The sequence below is a fragment of the Balaenoptera musculus genome, chromosome 2, assembly GCF_009873245.2.
Source record: "Balaenoptera musculus isolate JJ_BM4_2016_0621 chromosome 2, mBalMus1.pri.v3, whole genome shotgun sequence".
Taxonomy (NCBI): Eukaryota; Metazoa; Chordata; class Mammalia; order Artiodactyla; family Balaenopteridae; genus Balaenoptera; species Balaenoptera musculus.
In genome coordinates, this window is record NC_045786.1 from 68,886,018 (window position 1) to 68,909,143 (window position 23,126).

The 23,126-nt window shown below is 42.6% G+C and overlaps 1 protein-coding gene and 2 non-coding genes across 12 annotated transcripts in view; 1 reads left to right on the forward strand and 2 right to left on the reverse strand.

Annotated features, from left to right (window-relative positions):
• Nucleotides 1-975: 975 nt before the first annotated feature.
• On the reverse strand, nt 976-1,091 carry LOC118891575. Its single transcript, XR_005019130.1, has one exon. It is a non-coding gene; the product is annotated as a U5 spliceosomal RNA (small nuclear RNA).
• A 6,023-nt stretch (nt 1,092-7,114) lies between these two features.
• LOC118891579 lies at nt 7,115-7,228 on the reverse strand. Its single transcript, XR_005019134.1, has one exon. It is a non-coding gene; the product is annotated as a U5 spliceosomal RNA (small nuclear RNA).
• A 12,557-nt stretch (nt 7,229-19,785) lies between these two features.
• The window catches only part of PARP16 (poly(ADP-ribose) polymerase family member 16), a 37,089-nt gene continuing 33,748 nt past the window's right edge, over nt 19,786-23,126 (forward strand). For 7 of the 10 annotated variants that reach the window (XR_005018871.1, XM_036844470.1, XM_036844475.1 and 4 more), the window contains exon 1: nt 19,833-20,598. Coding sequence is in view for 9 of the 10 variants with exons in the window: in XM_036844470.1 (XP_036700365.1) it covers nt 20,425-20,598 (174 nt within the window). In the remaining variant the exon portion in view is untranslated. Of the gene's footprint in view, nt 20,599-23,126 lie in introns of all 10 variants that reach the window. The other 3 variants (XM_036844472.1, XM_036844471.1, XM_036844476.1) reach the window with 3 other exon arrangements.

A 23,126-nucleotide genomic window follows, 5' to 3' on the forward strand; every position in this document is an offset into this window, starting at 1 on the left:
CATTATTATTATTTTTAAAGCGCTCTTTACTCTTTTAAAGATTCACTTTTTTGAACTTATTTTTGACTGCGTGGAGCCTCCATCATGACACGCAGGATCTTCGCTGAAGAGTGCGGGATCTTTCGTTGTTGCAGACGGCATATGTCCGTGACCAGCGATCAAACCTGTTTCCCTTGCATTGCAAGGCAGATTTCACTAGACCACCAGTGAACTCTCAGATGTAACAGTCTTCTAATAATCAAAACGTGGAAGAAGCAAAACAAACTAACCAACTCTAAACCCATAAAGGAAAACCGAAATTTATAGACTGTGTGTTGTTAATACATTATAATTCCACAGAGCTGAGCTGTACAGTATTATCATTGGCCACAAATACCTCTTGCGCCCTTAAAAAGGTGACTGGTCTTAACTGAAATGTACTGAGCATAACACACGCATCACATTTCAGAGGCTTCGTAAAACAAAGAAAAATGAAACAGTCTCCCAATCTTCCAGTTTGATTACATGTTCAACAGTAACTAGATGTTCTGGACTAACCAAAACCTATTCCGTTGTTCTTTTACTTTATTCCACGTCTAAAAAAACGAAAACTTCGTCTACGACTACTTCACACCGTTTAACAAAAAAAAAAAAAAAAAAGAAACACACTACCCGTACCCGCTTAATTGCTGTGATCTTCTTCCAGCGGTAATACAAAACCCACTGAAACACCATTTTAGTTTGAACTCATGCCGGAGCACTCACAGTCGCAGCAAATATAAAACACATAAAAACGATGTAAAACTCTAGTTATTAAGCTACAACAGAAACTACATTGGTTGTTTGATAATAGTGTCATCGTGAAACGTTATTGACACGGAAAAAACCGCACACAAAACGGGAAAGCAAAAAAAGGAAACACCGAAAATCTTAAGCAAACTCTCCCCTCTTTCCTTTCTCTCCCCCCATAAATCTGACTTTGTACCAGGCTTCAGTAGCCTTGCCGAAGCAAGGCCTCAAAAAATTGGTTTAAAACTCAGAGTTGTTCCTCTCCACGGAAATCTTTAGTAAAAGGCGAAAGATTTATACGATCTGAAGAGAAACCAGAGTATGACAAACGTTTTTGTAACTCACACCTGGGGTAAGAGAAACTCCTAGAACACTGATAGTGGCTAGTTAACACCAAGATCCAGTGCCTGAACAAAAATTTCTAGACTAGTCTGTAAATAAAGGGTCTAATCTTAGAAAATATAACTAGAAGATAATTCAAAATTTTGCCATTTAAAACTTGTACTATGTGCAGTGCACTGTGGGTATGCAAATAAGGCAAGCCCGCGTCCTTTCCATTCGAGAAAGATCTTAGTATTCACACAGTGCCCCTGCATCACCACTAGGGGGCGAAGCGGAGGATTGGCAGGCTGGCATCCACACGCCGGACTGATCAAAGACCCACGTTTTAGGTTTTGTACATTTGTACGTCTGAGTTTGATTTCTGTTAAAGACTTTGCTGTTAAATTGGAAAAGAAAAAAATAGCAAGTAAGTAATCGGCACAAAATTCAGGACCGTGGTTTCTTCCTTTGGTGGAGTGAGGGCATTCGGGAGTTTTAAAATTTGACAATTTCCTTTTTCTTAAAATGAGTGGTGGGCGCACAGGTGTTTTGTCTGTTTTGCACCGTGCACGTCCGGGATGTACACTCTAGAATATTATGCCGCTTGTGAAAAATTCGTAGCAGTGTCTTCTTTAAAATTGCAGCTTGCGGAATTCCCTGGCGGTCCAGTGGTTAGGACTCCGCGCTTTCACTGCCTGGGCCCGGGTTCCATCCCTGGTGGGGGAACTAAGATCCCTTAAGCTGGGCGGCAAAAAAAAAAAAAAAAAAAAAAAAAGGAGATTGCACCCTCCGCTCGGTTTCAGGTTTCCTGCCTCCTCATCTGATGCTACTTGTGGCGATGAAATCTTGTATTTCACTTTCAAACCTCGAGTCTCATCCTGTGTTTTTAAAATGAGCTGTACTCTCCTCAGCGGTGCTCAGATGCTGGGTCGCCCGGCCTACACAGACTCCTTAACTATTGTAGTAACTGAACCATCTTGGGAAAGGAAACTGAAGCTCCTTTTGTTTTTTCCTGGCAGCTTGTGTCAATGTTCCATTTCCCAACTTTGACACCTTCTCTGAGCTGTCATGTTTGTTTGCATTTCTTTTTGCTGGCTCTTTTGCTAACAAGTCGATCACATTTGACATATATTTGACTTAAATTTGTCTAATACATTTTAAAAACAGCTTTTGGGGGGATATAATCCACTTACCATAAAGTTCACCAATTTAACGTGTACAATTCAATGGTTTTTAGCATATTCACAGACTTGTGCGATCATCACAATCTAGTGGGTTTTTGTTTGTTTGTTTGTTTGTTTAGTTTTTTTTGGCCTTCCCCCGGGGCATGTGGGATCTTAGTTCCCCCAACAGGGATAGAACCTGCCCCTCCTGCAGTGGAAGCGCAGTCGTAACCACTGGACCAGCCAGGAAGTCCCCACAGTGTAGTTTTAGAACATCTTTATCAACCCAAAAAGAAACTGTACCCATTAGCAGTTATTCCCCATCTCCCCCATCCCCCAGCCTCTACCAAACACTAACCTACTTTCTGTCTGCACCTACTCTGGACATTTCATATAAATGGAAGCATAAAACCTGTGGCTTTTTGTGACTGGCTTCTTTCACTTAGCATAATGTTTGTGAGACTCATTCACACCTACGTTTGTTTTGATACTCTTTTGCATTCTTGCTGTATTTCACAGAGTAATGGGGAGTTAAAGACCCATGGAGATGCAGAGTTCCAGCCCTACGATGATAGCTATTTACCTCACAGGGTTTGGCCTGGGGCTAAGGCACTGAGGGGACAGGAAAGGAGCAACTCTCTGAAGAGTGTTTCCCTGCTCCGAGATTGTAGGGGACCTTTGGTCTCCTTCATTCTAGAAGGTCCTGGGCAGCTTTCACTGGTTAGACGACCACACGGAAGGTTAACTTTTTTTTTTTTTTAAGTAAAGAGCTACTTTTCACAGTGGGTATTCAATTAATAGGACTCATTACTTTTATTTATTTATTAATTAAATTTTTATTTATTCTTGGCTGCATTGGGTCTTCATTGCTGCGCGCTGGCTTTCTCTAGTTGCGACGAGTTGGGGCTACTCTTTGTTGTGGTGCATGGGCTTCTCATTGCAGTGGCTTCTCGTTGCGGAGCACGGGCTCTGGGCACACGGGCTTCAGTAGTCGTGGCACGTGGGCTCAGTAGTTGTGGCTCGCGGGCTCTAGAGCACAGGCTCAGCAGTTGTGGTGCACGGGCTTAGTTGCTCTGCGGCATGTGGGATCTTTGCGGACCAGGGCTCGAACCCGTGTCCCCTGCATTGGCAGGCAGATTCTTAACCACTGCACCACCAGGGAAGTCCCTAGCCTTGCCTGTTCTTGTGGATTGTTCTCTGGTTCCCATTTGTTGTGGCTGGATGCCAGAGGCCACAGCTACAAGTGGCAGGTCTGAGAGTTGGAATGACACCTAACCCTTTCAGATTCTGCAGTGGAGAAGCGCGCTCCTGTGGAAGGTGAACTGAACCTCTTAGGTCTCAGCTCTTGTCCTTTGCTCATTTCTGCTGCAACGTCTGTTTGCCACAAGGAGGTGCTGCTTCCCTTTTAGTGTTCAATTCCTGCCACAAGGCCCACCTCTTAAGGTCAGGGATTCCAACGTTTTGCTCTCAGACCTCAGTGAAAGAATTTTGAAACTATGTTTCTCTTGCACATTTTAAAGATCATATGTACAGTTTTCGTAAGATAACTTACAACATATGTTTAAATAGATGCAAAGATGAATATTGTGCATTGTAAATATTGATACTCTAAATTGTTACATCACTTAATTTTTTTTTTTTTACATCTTTATTGGAGCATAATTGCTTTACAATGTTGTGTTAGTTTCTGCTGTATAACAAAGTGAATCAGCTATACATATACATATATCCCCATATCCCCTCCCTCTTGCGTCTCCCTCCCACCCTCCCTATCCCACCCCTCTGGGTGGTCACAAAGCACCTAGCTGATCTCCCTGTGCTATGTGGCTGCTTCCCACTAGCTGTCTGTTTTACATTTGGCAGTGTATATATGTCCATGCCACTCTCTCACTTCATCCCAGCTTAACCTTCCCCCCTCCCTGTGTCCTCAAGTCCATTCTCTACATCTGCGTCTTTATTCCTGTTCTGCCCCTGTTACATCACTTTAAATTGTAACCAGTGGAAGGTAAATATCCAAGAAATTTGATACCTACCGTCTGTAATTTTTTTTAAATAAATTTATTTATTTATTTATTGGCTGCGTTGGGTCTTCATTGCTGCGCGAGGGCTTTCTCTAGTTACAGCGAGCGGGGGCTACTCTTCGTTGTGGTGCGTGGGCTTCTCATTGCGGTGGCTTCTCTTGTTTTGGAGCACAGGTGCTAAGCACGTGGGCTTCAGTAGTTGTGGCTCGTGGGCTCTAGAGCGCAAGCTCAGTAGTTGTGGCACACAGGCTTAGTTGCTCCGCAGCATGTGGGATCTTCCCAGACCAGGGTTTGAACCTGTGTCCCCTGCATTGGCAGGCGGATTCTTAACCACTGCACCACCAGTGAAGTACCTGTAATTTTTTTTTTTTAAGATTTTGCATAATTCCTTTTGATTCTTGAACTTTTTTTCCCGCTTCCATTTCCCCAAGAATTTAATACAATTATATTTTTATACCTGAAAGTATTTTATTGATCACCCAATCATATTCTTCTATGACAAAATAAATACATTAATTGAATTTTAAAACTTTTTTCACATCCTTTAAACTTAAAATTTTTAAAAAATATTTATTTATTATTTAGGCTGCTCTCGGTCTTAGTTGCGGCACATGAGATCTTCGTTGTGGCATGTTTAGTTGCGGCATGTGGACTCTTAGTTGTGGCGTGCAGACTCTTAATTGTGGCGTGCATGCGGGATCCAGTCCCCCACCCAGTGATCGAACCCGGGCCCCCTGCTTCGGGAGTGTGGATTCTTACCCACTGGACCATCAGGGAAGTCCCTGAACTTAAAATTTTATGCACTAATGTTTTTCTTCTGGATTGACTTATTATAGTTATTAGTACATGCTTGATCAATACAACATAAATATATTAAAACTTTTGATAATTATTAAACATAAAAGTGTCGGGACTTCCCTGGTGGTCCAGTGGGTAAGACTCTGCACTCCCAGTGCAGGGGGCCCAGGTTCAATCCCTTGTCGGAGAACTAGATCCCACATGCATGCCACAACTAAAGATCCCGCACGCTGCAATGAAGTTCCAACATGCTGCAACTAAGACCCAGAGCAGCCAAAATAAATAAATATTTAAATAAATAAATAAAAATAAATAAAATAAAGTTTCCAAGAGATACTTTCCACCTCTTACATTGGGAGAGAACAACAACAAAAAAAAAAATTAAAAAAAAAAAAGTGTCATTTTGTTGGAACAGCATTTCTTAATTAGATGGATGCGTAGTATTGGGTTGGCCAAAGAGTTAGTTCCGGTTTTAATATCTTACGGAAAAACCCGAATGAACTTTTTGGCCAACCCAATACTTATTGCTAGAGAAGACAGAGTTCAGTTCCAAGGCTTTCTCCCCCCCCGACCCCATTTTTATAGCTGTAACCTGAGAAAGCTTTTCCCCATAAATCAGTAGATGGAAGGAGTTTCAACAGTGTCACTACTGTGACCAAACAGAGCTTGGGTCTGCTTGCCCATGTGTCCAGTAAAGCCATTCCCCTGACACTGAGTTCTGGTGAAGGAAAGTGCAGCCTTCATTGCAGGGTGCCAAGCAAGGAATCCAGATAGTTAAGGCCCAATGGTTTTCAGGAAAATGTTTCTAAAGACAGGGTGCAGGAGAGAGTTGTGGTGTGAGTAATCAGTTGTGGACATTCTTCTGATTGGTTGGTGGTGAAGTAATAGGAAATCAACATCATCAATCTTCAGGCAGTTCCAACGCATCTGAGGTCTATGTGCTTGTGGTCAGCATACAGTTAACGTCTTTCTCCTGATGGGGATTTCAGTCTCAGCAAAACAGCTCAAAAAATATAGCTCAGAATATTATCTGTAGACCTTGAGGGGGAACTAAAAAGTCCTTGACTTCGTTTAATAGCTGAACAATTATTTTTTTGTCTTGCTAGACTGTTTTCCTTTGTTTCTGCATTTTCTCACTTCTCTGCTTAAGTTTATTATTTGGAACTTGCAGAAGACCTAGGAGGCTAAACTTTTTCTACAAACAGGAGGTAGGCAGAGGACACTGTGTGTGTGTGGCGGGGGGGGGGGTTCTGACCTGGGAAGACCCCATACTGTCCTGCTTGGTTATACTACCGTATAATGAATTATCAGGTGACAGCTGAACTAAGTCCTCCTTGAACTCTGTTGAAAGAAAAGATTTGGAATTCTTTTATTTTATTTGTTTATTTTGGTTGCATGGCGTCTAAGTTGCAGCCTGCAGGCTCCTGCACTGGAAGACGGATTTTTTACCACTGGACCACCATAGAAGTCCCCCTCCATGATTATTTATATTATCCACACATAGAACATACAACGTTTTGGAAAACCCTGTTTGATTAAGTAAATTGTGTTATTAACATCAATTTTACCTGTTTCTCTTTGATCAAGCTTCTTTTTTTTTTTTAAATGATTATTTTTTCTTTTATTTCAGTGTTTATTTAGGCTGCACTGGGTCTTGGTTGCAGAATGTGGGCTTATTTAAGGCTTCTTAGTTCTGGCATGTATGCATGCAGGATCCAGCTGGATTGAAACTGGGTATCCTGTACGGGGACCACAGAGTCTTATCCACTGGACCACCAGGAAAGCCCCAATAAAGCTTTTATTTGCATAGCATCTGCGAGACATGTAACTCTGTGACCCCCACCAGAGATTATAGAACAAAAAAACCCAGAAACACCTAAAACTACACCTGATCGGACACATATTTCTAGAAAATTTTTTTGACTTCAATACACCCACATAAATAGCCAAATAAACACTTGCAAGTCATCCTGCTACTAGAGATGAAAACATAATAATTCTTTTTAAAAGATAATAGTTCTTTCATTCTTACCACAGTTAGGCAGCCTTGCCAAAACAAGGCCTCAAAAAATTATTTTAAGACTCAATTGTTTCCCTCCACGGAAATCTTTAGTAAAAGGCGAAAGATTTATGCGATATGAAGAGAAACGAGAGTATACCTAGCAGCCTTCGTAACTCATTTTTCCAGTAACTACAACTCCTAGTTCACTGATGGTGGCTATTTATCCCCAGAGTTACTGCTGGAATAAATTTATTCAAGGAATTCTGAAAATAATATTTTCATACTTAGAAAAATTGAGTAAGAAAGAAATTTTTATTAACTTGAAAACAATTAAACTATTTGCAGTGTATTATGGGTATGCAAATGAACCTGAATTATCTCCCTTTACACTCCGGAAATATCTTAGTACTGTATTCAACCATTGCTCTGGGGCCACCTTTAAGGGGCAAAGCGGTGGCTTGGCTGCCTGGGATCTTAACTCCGTCCTTGCCTACTAGAGACGTTATGATTTTATCTATTTGTACACTGGGACTATGATATCTTTTAAATAAAATAATTTTCTGATAGTTGGGGCGGGGGTGGGCCATGAGAATAGCAAAGTAATGGTTAATATGAAATCCAGGATAGTGGTTACCTGCAGTGTGGAGTGAGGGGTAAGATTGTGGAAAGGACCACGAGGTTTCAAAGCTGTTGGCAATATCTTTTTTTTTAAACTGGGGGGGAGGCATCAAGTATTCATTTTATTACTTTAAAAATTTTATTTATATATCATATAACATTGTATATCATATTCATGAACATTATGAATCTTCCCCATCATTGAGGTCTACTTTTATGTCATTTCATACAGTTTTATAATTTTACCATAAAGATTTTTTTGGTTAGAATTACTTCACTCTTTTTTTTTCTTTTAAATTTTTTAACATCTTTATTGGAGTATAGTTGCTTTACAATGGTGTGTTAGTTTCTGCTTTATAACAAAGTGAATCAGCTATACATATACATATATCCCCATATCTCTTCCCTCTTGCATCTCCCTCCCACCCTCCCTATCCCACCCTCCTAGGTGGTCACAAAACACGGGGCTGATCTCCCTGTGCTATGTGGCTGCTTCCCACTAGCTAGCTATTTTACATTTGGTAGTATATTTAATTCCATGACACTCTCTCAGTCCCAGCTTACCCTTCCCTCCCTGTGTCCTCAAGTCCATTCTCTATGTCTGCGTCTTTATTCCTGTCCTGCCCCTAGGTTCTTCAGAACCTTTTTTTTTTTTTTTTTAGATTCCATATATGTGTGACAATACGGTATTTGTTTTTTTCTTTCTGACTTACTTCACTCTGTATGACAGACTCTAGGTCCATCCACCTCACTACAAATAACTCAATTTTGTTTCTTTTTATGGCTGAGTAATATTCCATTGTATATATGTGCCACAACTTCTTTACACAGTTGTCTGTCGATGGGCATTTAGGTTGCTTCCATGACCTGGCTATTGTAGATAGTGCTGCAATGAACATTGGGGTGCATGTGTCTTTTTGAATTATGGTTTTGTCTGGGTATATACCTGGTAGTGGGATTGCTGGGTTGTATGGGAGTTCTATTTTTAGTTTTTTAAGGAACCTCCATACTGTTCTCCATAGTGGCTGTATCGATTTACATTCCCACCAACAGTGCAAGAGGGTTCCCTTTTCTCCACACCCTCTCCAGCATTTGTCATTTGTAGATTTTCTGATGATACCCATTCTAACTGGTGTGAGGTGATACCTCATTGTAGTTTTGATGTGCATTTCTCTAATAATTAGTGATGTTGAGCAGCTTTTCATGTGTTTCTTGGCCATCTGTATGTCTTCTTTGGAGAAATGTCTATTTAGGTCTTCTGCCCATTTTTGGATTGAGTTGTTTGTTTTTTTAATACTGAGCTACATGAGCTGTTTATATATTTTGGAGATCAATCCTTTGTCCGTTGATTTGTTTGCAAATATTTTCTCCCATTCTGAGGGTTGTCTTTTCCTTTTCTTTATGGTTTCCTTTGCTGTGCAAAAGCTTTGAAGTTTCATTAGGTCCCATTTGTTTATTTTTGTTTTTATTTCCATTACTCTAGGAGGTGGATCAAAAAAGATCTTGCTGTGATTTATGTCAAAGAGTGTCCTTCCTATATTTTCCTCTAAGAGTTTTATAGTGTCCGGTCTTACATTTAGGTCTCTAATCCATTTTGAGTTTATTTTTGTGTATGGTGTTAGGGAGTGTTCTAATTTCATTCTTTTACATGTAGCTGTCCAGTTTTCCCAACACCACTTATTGAAGAGACTGTCTTTTCTCCATTGTATATCCTTGCCTCCTTTGTCATAGACTAGTTGACCATAGGTGCGTGGGTTTATCTCTGGGCTTTCTATCTTGTTCCATTGATCTATATTTCTGTTTTTGTGCGAGTGCCATATTGTCTTGATTACTGTAGCTTTGTAGTATAGTCTGAAGTCAGGGAGTCTGATTCCTCCAGCTCCGTTTTTTTCCCTCAAGACTGCTTTTGCTATTCGGGGTCTTTTGTGTCTCCATACAAATTTTAAGATTTTTTGTTCTAGTTCTGTAAAAAATGCCATTGGTAATTTGATAGGGATTGCATTAAATCTGTAGATTGCTTTGGGTAGTATAGTCATTTTCACAATATTGATTCTTCCAATCCAAGAACATGGTATATCTCTCCATCTGTTTGTATCATCTTTAATTTCTTTTATCAGTGTCTTATAGTTTTCTGCATACAGGTCTTTTGTCTCCCTAGGTAGGTTTATTCCTAGGTATTTTATTCTTTTTGTTGCAATGGTAAATGGGAGTGTTTCCTTAATTTCTCTTTCACATTTTTCATCATTAGTGTATAGGAATGCAAGAGATTTCTGTGCATTAATTTTGTATCCTGCAACTTTACCAAATTCATTGATGAGCTCTAGTAGTTTTCTGGTGGCATCTTTAGGATTCTCTAAGTATAGTATCATGCCATCTGCAAACAGTGACAGTTTTACTTCTTCTTTTCCAATTTGGATTCCTTTTATTTCTTTTTCTTCTCTGACTGCCGTGGCTAGGACTTCCAAAACTACGTTGAATAATAGTGGTGAGAGTGGACATCCTTGTCTTGTTCCTCATCTTAGAGGAAATGCCTTCAGTTTTTCACCATTGAGAATGATGTTTGCTGTGGGTTTGTCATATATGGCCTTTATTATGTTGAGGTAGGTTCCCTCTATGCCTACTTTCTGGAGAGTTTTTATCATAAATGGGTGTTGAATTTTGTCAAAAGCTTTTTCTGCATCTATTGAGATGATCATATGGTTTTTATTCTTCATTTTGTTAGTATGGTGTATCACATTGATTGATTTGCATATATTGAAGAATCCTTGCATCCCTGGGATAAATCCCACTTGATCATGGTGTATGATCCTTTTAATATGTTGTTGGATTCTGTTTGCTAGTATTTTCTTGAGGATTTTTGCATCTATGTTCATCAGTGATATAGGTGTGTAATTTTCTTTTTTTGTAGTATCTTTGTCTGGTTTTGGTATCAGGGTGATGGTGGCCTCATAGAATGAGTTTGGGACTGTTCCTTCCTCTGCAATTTTTTGGAAGAGTTTGAGAAGGATGGGTGTTAACTCTTCTCTAAATGTTTGATAGAATTCACCTGTGAAGCCATCTGGTCCTGGACTTTTGTCTGTTGGAAGATTTTTAATCACAGTTTCAATTTCATTACTTGTGATTGTTCTGTTCATATTTTCTGTTTCTTCCTGGTTCAGTCTTGGGAGGTTATACCTTTCTAAGAATTTGTCCATTTCTTCCAAGTTGTCCATTTTATTGGCATAGTAGTAGTCTACTATGTAGTAGTAGTAGGCCACTACTACTATGTAGTAGTACTATGTAGTAGTGGCCTGTAGTAGTCTCTTAGGATGCTTTGTATTTCTGTGGTGTCTGTTGTAACTTCTCCTTTTTCATTTCTAATTTTATTGACTTGAGTCCTCTCCCTCTTTTTCTTGATGTGTCTGGCTAATGGTTTATCAATTTTGTTTATCTTCTCAGAGAACCAGCTTTTAGTTTTATTGATCTTTGCTATTGTTTTCTTTGTTTCTATTCCATGTATTTCTGCTTTGATCTTTATGATTTCTTTCCTTCTGCTAACTTTGGGTTTTGTTTGTGTTTCTTTCTCTAGTTCCTTTAGGTGTAAGGTTAGATTGTTTATTTGAGGTTTTTCTTATTTCTTGAGGTAGGCTTGTACTGCTATAAACTTCCCTCTTAGAACTGCTTTTGCTGCATCCCATAGGTTTTGGATCATCATGTTTTTGTTGTGATTTGTTTCTAGGTATTTTTTGATTTCCTCTTTGATCTCTTCAGTGATCTTTTGGTTATTTAGTAGCGTATTGTTTAGCTTCCATGTGTTTGTGTTTTTTACGTTTTTTCCCTGTAATTGATTTCTAATCTCATAGCGTTGTGGTCAGAAAAGATGCTTGATATGATTTCAATTTTCTTAAATTTACTGAGGCTTGATTTGTGACCCAAGATGTGATCTATCCTGGAGAACGTTCCGTGTGCACTTGATAAGAAAGTGTAATCTGCTGTTTTTGGATGGAATGTCCTATAAATATCAATGAAATCTATCTGGTCTATTGTGTCATTTAAAGCTTGTGTTTCCTCATTAATTTTCTGTTTGGATGATCTGTCCATTGGTGTAAGTGAGGTGTTAAAGTCCCCCACTATTATTGTGCTACTGTCGATTTCCTCTTTTATAGCTGTTAGCATTTGCCTTATGTATTGTGGTGTTCCTATGTTGGGTGCATATATATTTATAATTGTTATATAATCTTCTTGGGTCGAACACTTGATCATTATGTAATGTTCTTCTTTGTCTCTTGTAATAGTCTTTATTTTAAAGTCTATTTTGTCTGATATGAGAATTGCTACTCCAGCTTTCTTTTGATTTCCATTTGCATGGAATATCTTTTTCCATCCCCTCACTTTCAGTCTGTATGTGTCCCTAGGTCTGAAGTGGGTCTCTTGTAGACAGCATATATATGGGTCTTGTTTTTGTATCCATTCAGCGAGCCTGTGTCTTTTGGTTGGAGCATTTAATCCATTCATGTTTAAGGTGATTATTGATGTGTATGTTCCTATTACCATTTTCTTAATTGCTATGGGTTTGTTTTTGTAGGTCCTTTTCTTCTCTTGTGTTTCCCACTTAGAGAAGTTCCTTTAGCATTTGTTGTAGAGCTGGTCTGGTGGTGCTGAATTCTCTTAGCTTTTGCTTGTCTGTAAAGTTTTTGATTTCTCCATCGAATCTGAGTGAGATCCTTGCCAGGTAGAGTAATCTTGGTTTTAGGCTCTTCCCTTTCATCACTTTAAATATGTCATGCCACTCCCTTCTGGCTTGTAGAGTTTCTCCTGAGAAATCAGCTGTTAATCTTATGGGAGTTCCCTTGTATGTTATTTGTCGTTTTTCCCTTGTTGCTTTCAATAATTTTTCTTTGTCTTTAATTTTTGTCAATTTGATTACTATGTGTCTCAGCATGTTTCTCCTTGGGTTTATCCTGCCTGGGACTCTCTGTGCTTCCTGGACTTGGGTGACTTATTTCCTTTCCCATATTATGGAAGTTTTTGACTATAATCTCTTCAAATATTTTCTCTGGTCCTTTCTCTCTCTCTTCTCCTTCTGGGACCCCTATAATGTGAATGTTGTTGCGTTTAATGTTCTCCCAGAGGTCTCTTAGGCTGTCTTCATTTCTTTTCATTCTTTTTTCTTTATTCTGTTCCACAGCAGTGAATTCCACCATACTGTTTTCCAGGTCACTTATGCGTTCTTCTGCCTCAGTTATTCTGCTATTGATTCCTTCTAGTGTATTTTTCATTTCAGTTATTGTATTGTTCATCTCTGTTTGTTTGTTCTTTAATTCTTCTATGTGTTTGTTCTTTAATTCTTCTAGGTCTTTGTTAAACATTTCTTGCATTTTCTCGATCTTTACCTCCATTTTTTCCCCGAGGTCCTGGATCATCTTCACTATCATTATTCTGAATTCTTTTTTCTGGAAGGTTGCCTATCTCCACTTCATTTAGTTTTTTTTCTGGGGTTTTATCTTGTTCCTTCATCTGGTACAAAGTCGTCTGCCTTTTCATTTTGTCTATCTTTCTGTGAATGTGGTTTTCCTTCCACAGGCTGCAAAATTGTAGTTCTTCTTGCTTCTGGTGTCTGCCCTCTCCCTTCATGAAATTCTTAATAATTTTTGAGCAAAGGTTCTGCATCTTCATTTTGTACTGGGCCTCAAAATGTATCTGGTAGAAATTGTTTTGATTAAACTAATAGCATTCTCTTCCTAGTATATTGCATTTTTTTTTCTTCTTGCAGTGTAGGTGGATATTGAGATAATCATAAGTTTTCCCTTTTAATATATGAATGTGGGAAATTACATTCATAGATTTTCCACCATAAATTATCTCTGCATTTATATACTAAACTCAACAATAATGGATTTTTAAGAAGACTTAATTTTTTAAGAAAAGTCTTGAACTTATTTTAAAATTTTAAAGTAAAATTATGAAGATAATGTGGAGTTTCTGTATACCCCACACCCAGTTACCCCAGTCATTAACATGTTATTGTTAATATGGTACATTTGTTATAATTAATGAATCAATAGTCCGTAGTTTATTCAGATTTCCTTGGTTTTTATCTAGTGTCCTTTTTCTGTTGAAGGATCCTACCCAGGATACTACACTGTATTTAGTTGTCTCCTTAGGTTCCTCTGGGCTGTGAGTTTCTTAGACTCTCCTTGTTTTGATGACTTTGACAGTTTTGAGGCATACTGATATTTTACAGAATCCTCCTCTGTTGGGATTTGTCTGATGTTTTTCTCATGATTAGACTGGGGTAATGTGTTTTTGAGAGGAAGACCACATAGGTATATTGCCATTTTCATCATTTCATTTCAAAGGTACATACATCAACATGACTTATCACTGTTGATATGATGACATTAATCACCTCCAGAGAGGGGAGAGGGGATGGAGTTTGAATAAATCACCAGTGGCCAATGATTTAATCAACCATGCCTAAGTAATAAGGCCTCCATAAAAATCCAAAAAGGGTGGGGTTGAGAGAGCTTTGGGGTTGGTGAATATGTGGTGATGCAGGGAGAATGGTGTGCCCAGAAAGAGCATGGAAGTTCTGTGCCCCTTCCCACATACTTGCCCTGTCATCTCTTTCATCTGGCTATTCCTGCGTTCTATCTTTTTAGATAGTAAATTAACTTTTATTCTGAATTCTGTGAGCCACTGCAGAAAATTAATCAAATCCAAGGAGGGGGACATGGGAACCTCTTATTTATAGCCAGTTGGTCAGAAGCACAGGTGACAACCTGGACTTGAGATTGCAGCAAAAAATTGTGAGACATGCAAAGATAGAGGAAAATGTGACCCATACACTGGTGAAAAAAAAAGTCAACAAAAACTGCCTGTGAAAGCAACCGGATGTTGGTTTAACAGGCAAAGCCTTCAAAGTAGCCATTATAAATATGTTCAAGGAATTAAAGGAAGTGATTAAAGAAGTAAAGGAAGGAATCAGGGCAATGTTATATCAAGTAGAGAATATCTTATTGATAGAAATAAGATACAAATTATTTAAAAAGAAACAAATGGGGCTTCCCTGGTGGCGCAGTGGTTGAGAATCTGCCTGCCAATGCAGGGGACACGGGTTCGAGCCCTGGTCTGGGAAGATCCCACATGCCACGGAGCAACTGGGCCCGTGAGCCACAACTACTGAGCCTGAGCGTCTGGAGCCTCTGCTCCGCAACAAGAGAGGCCGCGATAGTGACAGGCCCGCGCACCGCGATGAAGAGTGGCCCCCACTCGCCGCAACTGGAGAAAGCCCTCACACAGAAACGAAGACCCAACACAGCCAAAAATAATAAACATAATAAATAAATAATAAATAAAAAGTTTTAAAAAAAAAGAAACAAATGGAAATGCTGGAGTTGAAAAGTACAATAACTGAAATGAAAAATTCACTAGAGGGGACTTCCCTGGTGGCGCAGTGGTTAAGAATCTGCCTGCCAATGCAGGGGACACGGGTTTGAGCCCTGGTCCAGGAAGATCCCACATGCCGTGGAGCAACTAAGCCCGTGTGCCACGACTACTGAGCCTGCACTCTAGAGCCTACGAGCCACAACTCCTGTACACAACTACTGAGCCCACACGCCACAACTACTGAGCCTGTGTACTGCAACTATTGAAGCCCACGTGCCTAGAGCCCATGCTCTGCAACAAGAGAAGCCACCATGGTGAGAAGCCCGTGGACCGCAACGAAGAGTAACCCCTGCTCTCCGTAGCCAGAGAAAGCCCGCACGCAGCGACAAAGACCTAACACAGCCAAAAATAATAAATAAATAAATTCACTAGAGTGCTCAGCAGTAGATGTAAATTGACAGAAGAAAGAACCAGCGAATTTTTTAAAAAAATAAATTTATTTTATTTATTTATGTTTGGCTGTGTTGGGTCTTCGTTGCTGCATGTGGGCGTTCTCTAGTTGTGGCGAGCGGGGGCTACTCTTCATTGTGGTTGTGTGGACTTCTCATTGCAGTGGATTCTCTTGTTGAGGAGCACGGGCTCTAGGCAAGCGGGCTTCAGTAGCTGTGGCACGCGGGCTCAGTAGTTGTGGCTCACGGGCTCTAGAGCGCAGGCTCAGTAGTTGTGGCACACGGGCTTAGTTGCTCCGTGGCATGTGAGATCTTCCTGGACCAGGGCTTGAACCCATCTCCCCTGCATTGGTAGGTGGATTTTTTTTTTTTTTTTTTTTTGGTAGGTGGATTCTTAACCACTGTGCCACCAGGGAAGTCCCAGAACCAGCAAATTTGAAGATAGATTGATAGAGATTATGTAATCCAAAGAACAGAGAGGAAAACAATGAAGAAAAATTAACAGAGCCTCAGAGAAATGTCGGACACCATTAAACACATCAACATATGTGAAATGGTAGTACCAGAAGGAGAGAAGAGAGAAAGGAACAGAAAAAATATTTGAAGAAATAATAGCTGAAATCGTCCCAGATTATAGCAAAACAATCACTTTCACATCCAGGAATCCAATGAACTCCAAATAAAATACATTCACCAAGTTCCACAAACAGACACAGCATAGTAAAAATGCCTAAAGCCAAAGACAAGGAGTGAATCTTGAAAGCAGCAGGAGAATAATACCTCATTTCTTACTCATAAGAGCCAAAAGGTAGAAGCAATCAAAATGACCATTCACTCATGAATGGATAAACAAAAGGTGGTATAGCTACATAATGGAATACTATTCAGCCCTAAAAAGGAATGAAGTACTGATACATGTTAAAACATGGATGCACCTTGAAAACAAAAACATTATACTAAGTGAAAGAACAAGTCACAAAACACCACGTTATATGATTCCATTTATATGAAGTGTCCAGAATAGGCAAATCTAAAGAGACAGAAACCAGATTAATGGTTGCTTAGGGCTGGGGTAGATGGGAGTATAGGGTGGTGATAGCCTAAGTATATAGGATTTCTTTTTGATGTGATGAAAGTGTTTTTAAATTCACTGCAGTGATGGTTACACATATCTGTGAATATACTAAAAACTATTAAGTTTTACACTTTAAATTGTTTGGGCTGTGGATTATATCTCAATAAAGTTGCTTTTAAAAAATAAAAAAAAAGAACCACAGTGACATGGAACTAGATAACCCAGCTTGCTCTCAAGAGCTCCCAGACCCTGAGAGTGGTATCCTCAGAGACCTTTCCACACCCCCTAGAACATGGGTATTATCACCACGATTCTCATTTCACGTATGAGAAAACATACTCAGTGAAAACAAATTTCATGTATTCATCCAACAAACAATCCTTGAGGCCAATGAGGTGGCCCTGATACTGAGCAGGGCCTTGTGGGGCTCCTGGGCACAAAGCCTTTCTGTGTCCCCATTTCTTTGATTACAGGAAACAGCCTTCATTCAGCCTCCATGACCCTCCTTGAGTTCCAATGGGCAGATTCAAGCAGTTGTTAATTAGGGAAGGGAGGGGATGCAAGACCAGGGAGAAACAAACATTCAAGAGCAGCCTTGGGGCAAGGTCCTGTTTCCCCATCAACGGATACACAAAACAGTATCTTTGAGCTATTTTGCAGATACTGAAACCCCTCCAGGTGGGAAAAGTTAACGATTAAGGATGGTATGCTGCCCACAAGCATGCAGACCCCAGACCAGTTGGACCTGAGGGTTGATGATGCTGACTTCTGAGGCAGGAGATAGATGGGCTCCAGGCTAGGCATTTATAACTGGCCTCCTATTCACACCTCCTGTGGTGAGAAGAAGATGAGCTGCAAGCCGGACATTCATTACCGGCCCCGTTTACATTTCCTGAAGCAAGAGACAAACGGGCTCCAGGACTACATATTTATGACCGGACTCCTGTCTATATTTTGAGATCTGCACCTCAATAGAAAAACCAGCAACAGGAATAGGGTAAATAACCAGACATTGGACACTTTTATGGCAGGGACAGAGAGGGGCTAAACCCTGTTAAAAGATCAAGAGGTCATACATTTGCCATCCTTGGGGCCAGGGAGACATTGCACATGCGCAGAAAGGCTCCTTGGGGTCAAAAAGGAGGGGGCACCACCCCATAATATGTGATACTAAGGCCATCCCATAGGCCTCTGGGCTGTAATCCATATTGGAAAAAAGTTGCGCACGCATGTTGGGGAGGGTCCTAGGGCAGGTCAGGTGTGGAAACAGAAACCAGATAATTGGCCAAAGGTAATCAAAGACCTGGAAGAACTGCCCTATATAAATGACTTAACCGCCTCTTTACTGCACTCCTCATTAGGGAGGATGCCCACACCCTTACTCTCTGGGTGTGCATCTCTGCCTTGCTTCTTTTTTTTTTTTTGAATTTTATTTATTTTTATACAGCAGGTTCTTATTAGTTATCTATTTTATACATATTAGTGTACATATGTCAGTCCCAATCTCCCAATTCATCCCACCACCCCTGCCACTTTCCCCCCTTCTGCCTTGCTTCTATCTTAACTAAACAAACTGTTTCTCTGTGTGCTCTCCCACTTGTTATTGTACTATGTCTCTAATAATAAACATTGTACCTGTTTTTACAGTTTTTGCCTCCGTGAGAAATGCATTTTTCACTGGGGGCAAAAGCCAGGGGGTGTGGTGGCTAGGATTCCTGGTTTTTATCCAGGCTACCCAGGTTCAATTCCTGGGCAGGGAATTAACATCTTGCTTCACGCCACCACTCACTGCTGCCTCTCCGAGATCACTCCTACTTACCTCACCACCAACCCATCAGAAGAATGTCCACAAGCTGATCACGCCCTCTTTGAACAATTACTATAAAACTTCTCACTATCTTCTCCAAGTGGGGGGATGCACGGTTTTGAAGGCATTAGCCCGTTGTGGCCCCCTTTGCCTGGGAAACCAATAAAGCTATTCTTTTCTACTTCACCCAAAACTCCGTCTCCGAGATTCAATTCAGCCCTTGTGTACAGAGAAGCTGAGCTTTTGGCATCAGCCCTGCCTAAGGGCCCACAGTGAAGAAGAGGTGGAAGGAGGGATGGTTCCCAGGTCACCTGCCCCCCTGCTGCAGGCTCTGCCTTTCTGGGCCTGAGCTTCAGCAGCCGTGTTAGAACTCCTGGGTCCCATGAGGCTCCCAGGACTTTGGGGGCACTAAGGGCCTTTTCTGAGGCCATAAGGCTCTCAGACACTTTTTGGTGCTTCTGGAGCAGTACAGGCCCCACAGCAACCGGAGGTTTGATGCAGACTCCTGGGAGCAGCCAGCACTCATTCCCCAGCCTGGGAAGCCCTGTGGTGGCTGGGGTCTGGTCTCGCTCTTGCTCCCAAAGTCATACATACAATCCGACAGCAAGGACCTCTGCTCTGAGCTCAGGGTCCTGCTCAGCCTGGATGCAGAAGGTGGAGAAGTTCCTCCCTCAGAGGATGCTGGAGTGTGGAGGTGTGGGTAGGGTGTTGAGGGGCTTCTTGGTGTAGGAATTAGTGATGACCTGTGCTTAGATTTCCATGTGACCATGAGGCCAAAATGTGGGGTTTTCTCTAATCGGCAGAGGGCATGGGAGTCTTGTCCCTTCCCTCCTGCAGAGTTGGGTCAATCTCCCCTCTGCCCTCCCCCATTACTTCTCTCCTCAGGCTCCCTTTCATGCAGGGCCCCAAAGGAGGATCTTGGCATGTCTTGTGAGAGGCGAGAGACTTTAGCAATGCAGAGAATTCTGGAGGCTGAAAGGCAGAGGAAAGGTGTTTTAGTTTTCAGAATCCCAGATTTACCCCGTCTGGCTGTGCAACCTTGGGCAATCATGGCAGCACTCTGAGACTCAGTTGCCCTGGGTGTTAAATGGCTCCTTCTGCACGGCCCGTCTTGGAGGGAAATAATTCAAGAGGGAGGCAATAAGTAGTAGCAATTCCCCAGGCGAGACCAGGAGGCTCAGCCCGCGGAGCTGGGGCAAAGACAAGTCCAAGGGTGGGTCAAAAGGGGGCCTGGGTCATTTTCTACTCGGGGCTTCAGTGAGGATGGCCCGCAGCAGCGTGGGCGACTCAGCCGGGGCCGCACACCTGGCAGCTGTGGGACACTCACTCGGGTCGGGCGTACACACCCTGCACCGGGGAGGGGGTGGAGGCGGGCGCGGGAAGGGGCGGGCCCTCGCTGGGCTGGGCGGAGCGGCAGCCGCGGTCGGGAGGGCAGGTAGGCCTGGGCGCGCGATGGGGCGCGGGAGTCCATCCGGCGGGCAGCGCGCGGCGAGTGGACGCGCACGGCTGGCGGAACGCAGGCAGCGCCGAGGGCAGCCAGGCGAACGCTGGGGCTTCGGCGGGGCCTGTCGGAGGCGGGGCAGGAAGGCCCGTGCAGCGCCTTAGCCTCGCCGGGCGTGGGGAGGGGGCTCGGCCCGCGGTCCCCGCTGGGGGTGCCCCCCCACCCCAGGCCGCTTCAGAGGACACGTGTCAGTACGTTGTCGTCTCACCCCATGTCATAGCCCCTCCCCCAGGCCTGGAATCCCCCGTCCGTCAGGCTCCATTATCCCCAGGCCCAACCCCCCGCTGACCCGCGCGCGGTCCCAGCCGGATCCCTCTCCTCCCTGGCCCGTCTCCCTGGGCGGCGAGCGGCCCGGCCCCCGCAGAAGACACTCGTCAGCACGTTCTTACCCCTGTCATCTCATCCCTCTGCCTAACTCACCCCAGGCCTAGGGACTCCGGCCCATTGTCCCCGGACCCAGCCCCTCGCTGACCGCAGGCTCGGCCCTAGCCCCCGCCCGGCGCGTCCCCCCCGGCAACGCGCCGCGACCCGGGATGCAGCCCGCAAGCTGGGCGACCGTCAGGGAGGCGGCGGGCCGTGACGTGCTGGCCGCCGACCTCCGCTGCAGCTTCTTCGCCTCGGCCCTGCAGAGCTACAAGCGCGACTCGGTACTGCGGCCCTTCCCCGCATCCTATGCCCGCCACGACTGCAAGGACTTTGAGGCCCTGGTGAGTGTACTTTTCCCCTGTGCTGTCCACTGCTTCTCAGGGCACGTTGTCTGTGGAACTCCTGTTAGTGATGGTGCCAGCCCCCGGACTTAACATTCCTAGCCTGGCCTTGGGGAAGGTTTGTTTCCAGGAGCTAAGAACACTCCCGACAACCTTCACACTCCCAGGTGACTCCCAGGGGTGAAGTGAGGAATTCAACAGTTGCATAGGCCTCCACAACATTTCCTAGTGTGGCTTAGGGTGTTGATCTGAATCAGCTGGTTCTGCTAAATAGGAAGTTATCTATCCCTTTGCAAATAATGAGACACCATAAGTCACCAAAGCCACCCGGACCTCATCTTCAGATGAGGTAATATATGGCCAGTACTTTTATAAATTATAACATATGTACAGTACACATGTGAGCTGTTATTTCTCTGATGATTCAGGAGGCACTTAATTTCTTGCAGAGTTCACCTAAGGGTCAGCATTCCAGATATTAGTTATCTTTGTAATCCAAATGTTTGGAATTACCTAGAAAAATATAACTTGCCAAAATTGATTCTGTAAGAAATACAAAGTCAAAAGCCTATAATCATTAAAGACATTGAATTAGTAGTCAAAGATTTTCCCTCAGAGAAAACTCCAGGCCTACCTAGTTTCGTTGGTGAGTTCTACCAATCACTGAGGGAATAAGTAATTCCAGTTTTACACAATTCTTCCAGTGTATTGAAAAATAGGGTAGTGTAATCTTGATACTAAATCTAATAAGAATGATACAAGAAAAGAAAATTAAAGGCCAATGTCACTCAAGAGTATAAATATAGAAATCCTCTATAAAATATTAGGATCCTGAAACTAGCAATATATAAGAAGAACAATTTCTTATTAATAGGTTGGGTTTATCCCAGGAATACAAAATTAGTTCAACATTAGAAAATCTCTTAATATTATGAACCACATTAACAGAATGTTGATCGTGTTTAGAATCAACATGTTTAAAATTATCTCCGATGAGGTGGTCAGTATTGGGTGACCCTCTTTGCTATCGCTCCCAGGTGGTCAAGGGACAAAGGCCCAGCCTCCTGTCCCCTACCTGGTCCATTGCAGCTTAGGCTGGGGATGTGTTGAGGGCACCTCAGGTCTTGACCACAGTGCACAGGGGTTTCGGGTACAGAGAGTGGGAGGTTGGAGAAAGAGGCAAGCAGATTGACTTCCCCCATGGTTTGTTCTGCAAATTCAGATATTTAATTTTGTGAGTTTGTGATATCAGAGTGTTGGGGATGAAACTTTCTTCAGTTTTGTCAGTGGATATTTATGGAGCTCCTGTTGTGGGCCAGGTGCTGAGAATACAGAATTAAAGACTCAAGGAGAGGTTAACAGTCTGATCAGCTATACTATGGGGTAAGCCCTATATATACAACATGGAAGCCCAGAGCAGGACTCCAGGCCTTGGCAGTAGGCTGGAATCAGGGAGCACTAACCAGGGGCGGTTATGATGCCCTGCTGAGTCCCCAGGGACATGGAGGATTTCGAGGAGCAGAGAGGAGGAAAAGGGTATTCCAGGAGGAGTAGCAGGATGGGCAGAAAGCCAGGACCTCACCAGGAAGGATAAGTCTGTACTTTAGTGTGGCTTTCATGGGGAACAGAAAGAGATGAGGCCAACCGGAGCAAGCAGGACTGGGCATGTCCTGCCCAGATGTGTAGACTTTATCCTTCGGCTGTGAGGTCATTGGTGACATCCAGGATGCATTTCTGAAAGACCCTTCTGGTGGCAGGGTGACAGAGGGATCTGTTCAGGAGGAGTAGAGAGAGGAGGAGAGATTGGGGGGTCAGAGGGACCAAACTCACCAGAGATGATGCCTCACAATGCGCTTTATTAATTTTTGCCAAGAAACATCCAAATGGATTAGAATGCTCAGTGTGTTCTCTTTCTGCTGGAACAGAATCGGGTTACTTTGATGAATATGGGATAAATACAAAGGGATCTTTGGAATTGCTTTGATTTATTCATGCCTTTTAAAAATTTCGTTTTAATTACACAAGTAATGTTTGATTATATTCTTGTTATAAAAAACTCAAGTGATAAAGTATAAGCTCCTCTGATAGAGCTCACCCTGTCCCATATCCTTCCCCATAGGTATCAGTGCTCTCAGTTTGAGGCATACCCTTCCTCCCATACCTGTAATCCCTTAGGAGAGCATTGGCAATATGGCTAGCCCCAAATAGCCACCTCCTCAGTAGAGACAGACTGTCCTGCACATGGGGCTCCCTTTGGGGACAGTTTTAGACAATGCACTCTTTCTCTTGGGGGCCACTGGAGAAACACAGACAGATTCTTACCATCCCACCCTGTTGCTGTATTCCTTATTGGGCACCGGTGTTAGGGAAATTAGCCCAGGCCATGCAGATTCTTGGCTTTCTGTTAGGCATGGCTTTCAGGAGCTCTTTCTGAGGAGAGGCCCCCCACCAGGCAGGACCTGGCACGACCTCTGGGGGCAGGAACATTCTTAGATAAACACGCTTTAGGTTTCGTTTTGCCACATGTT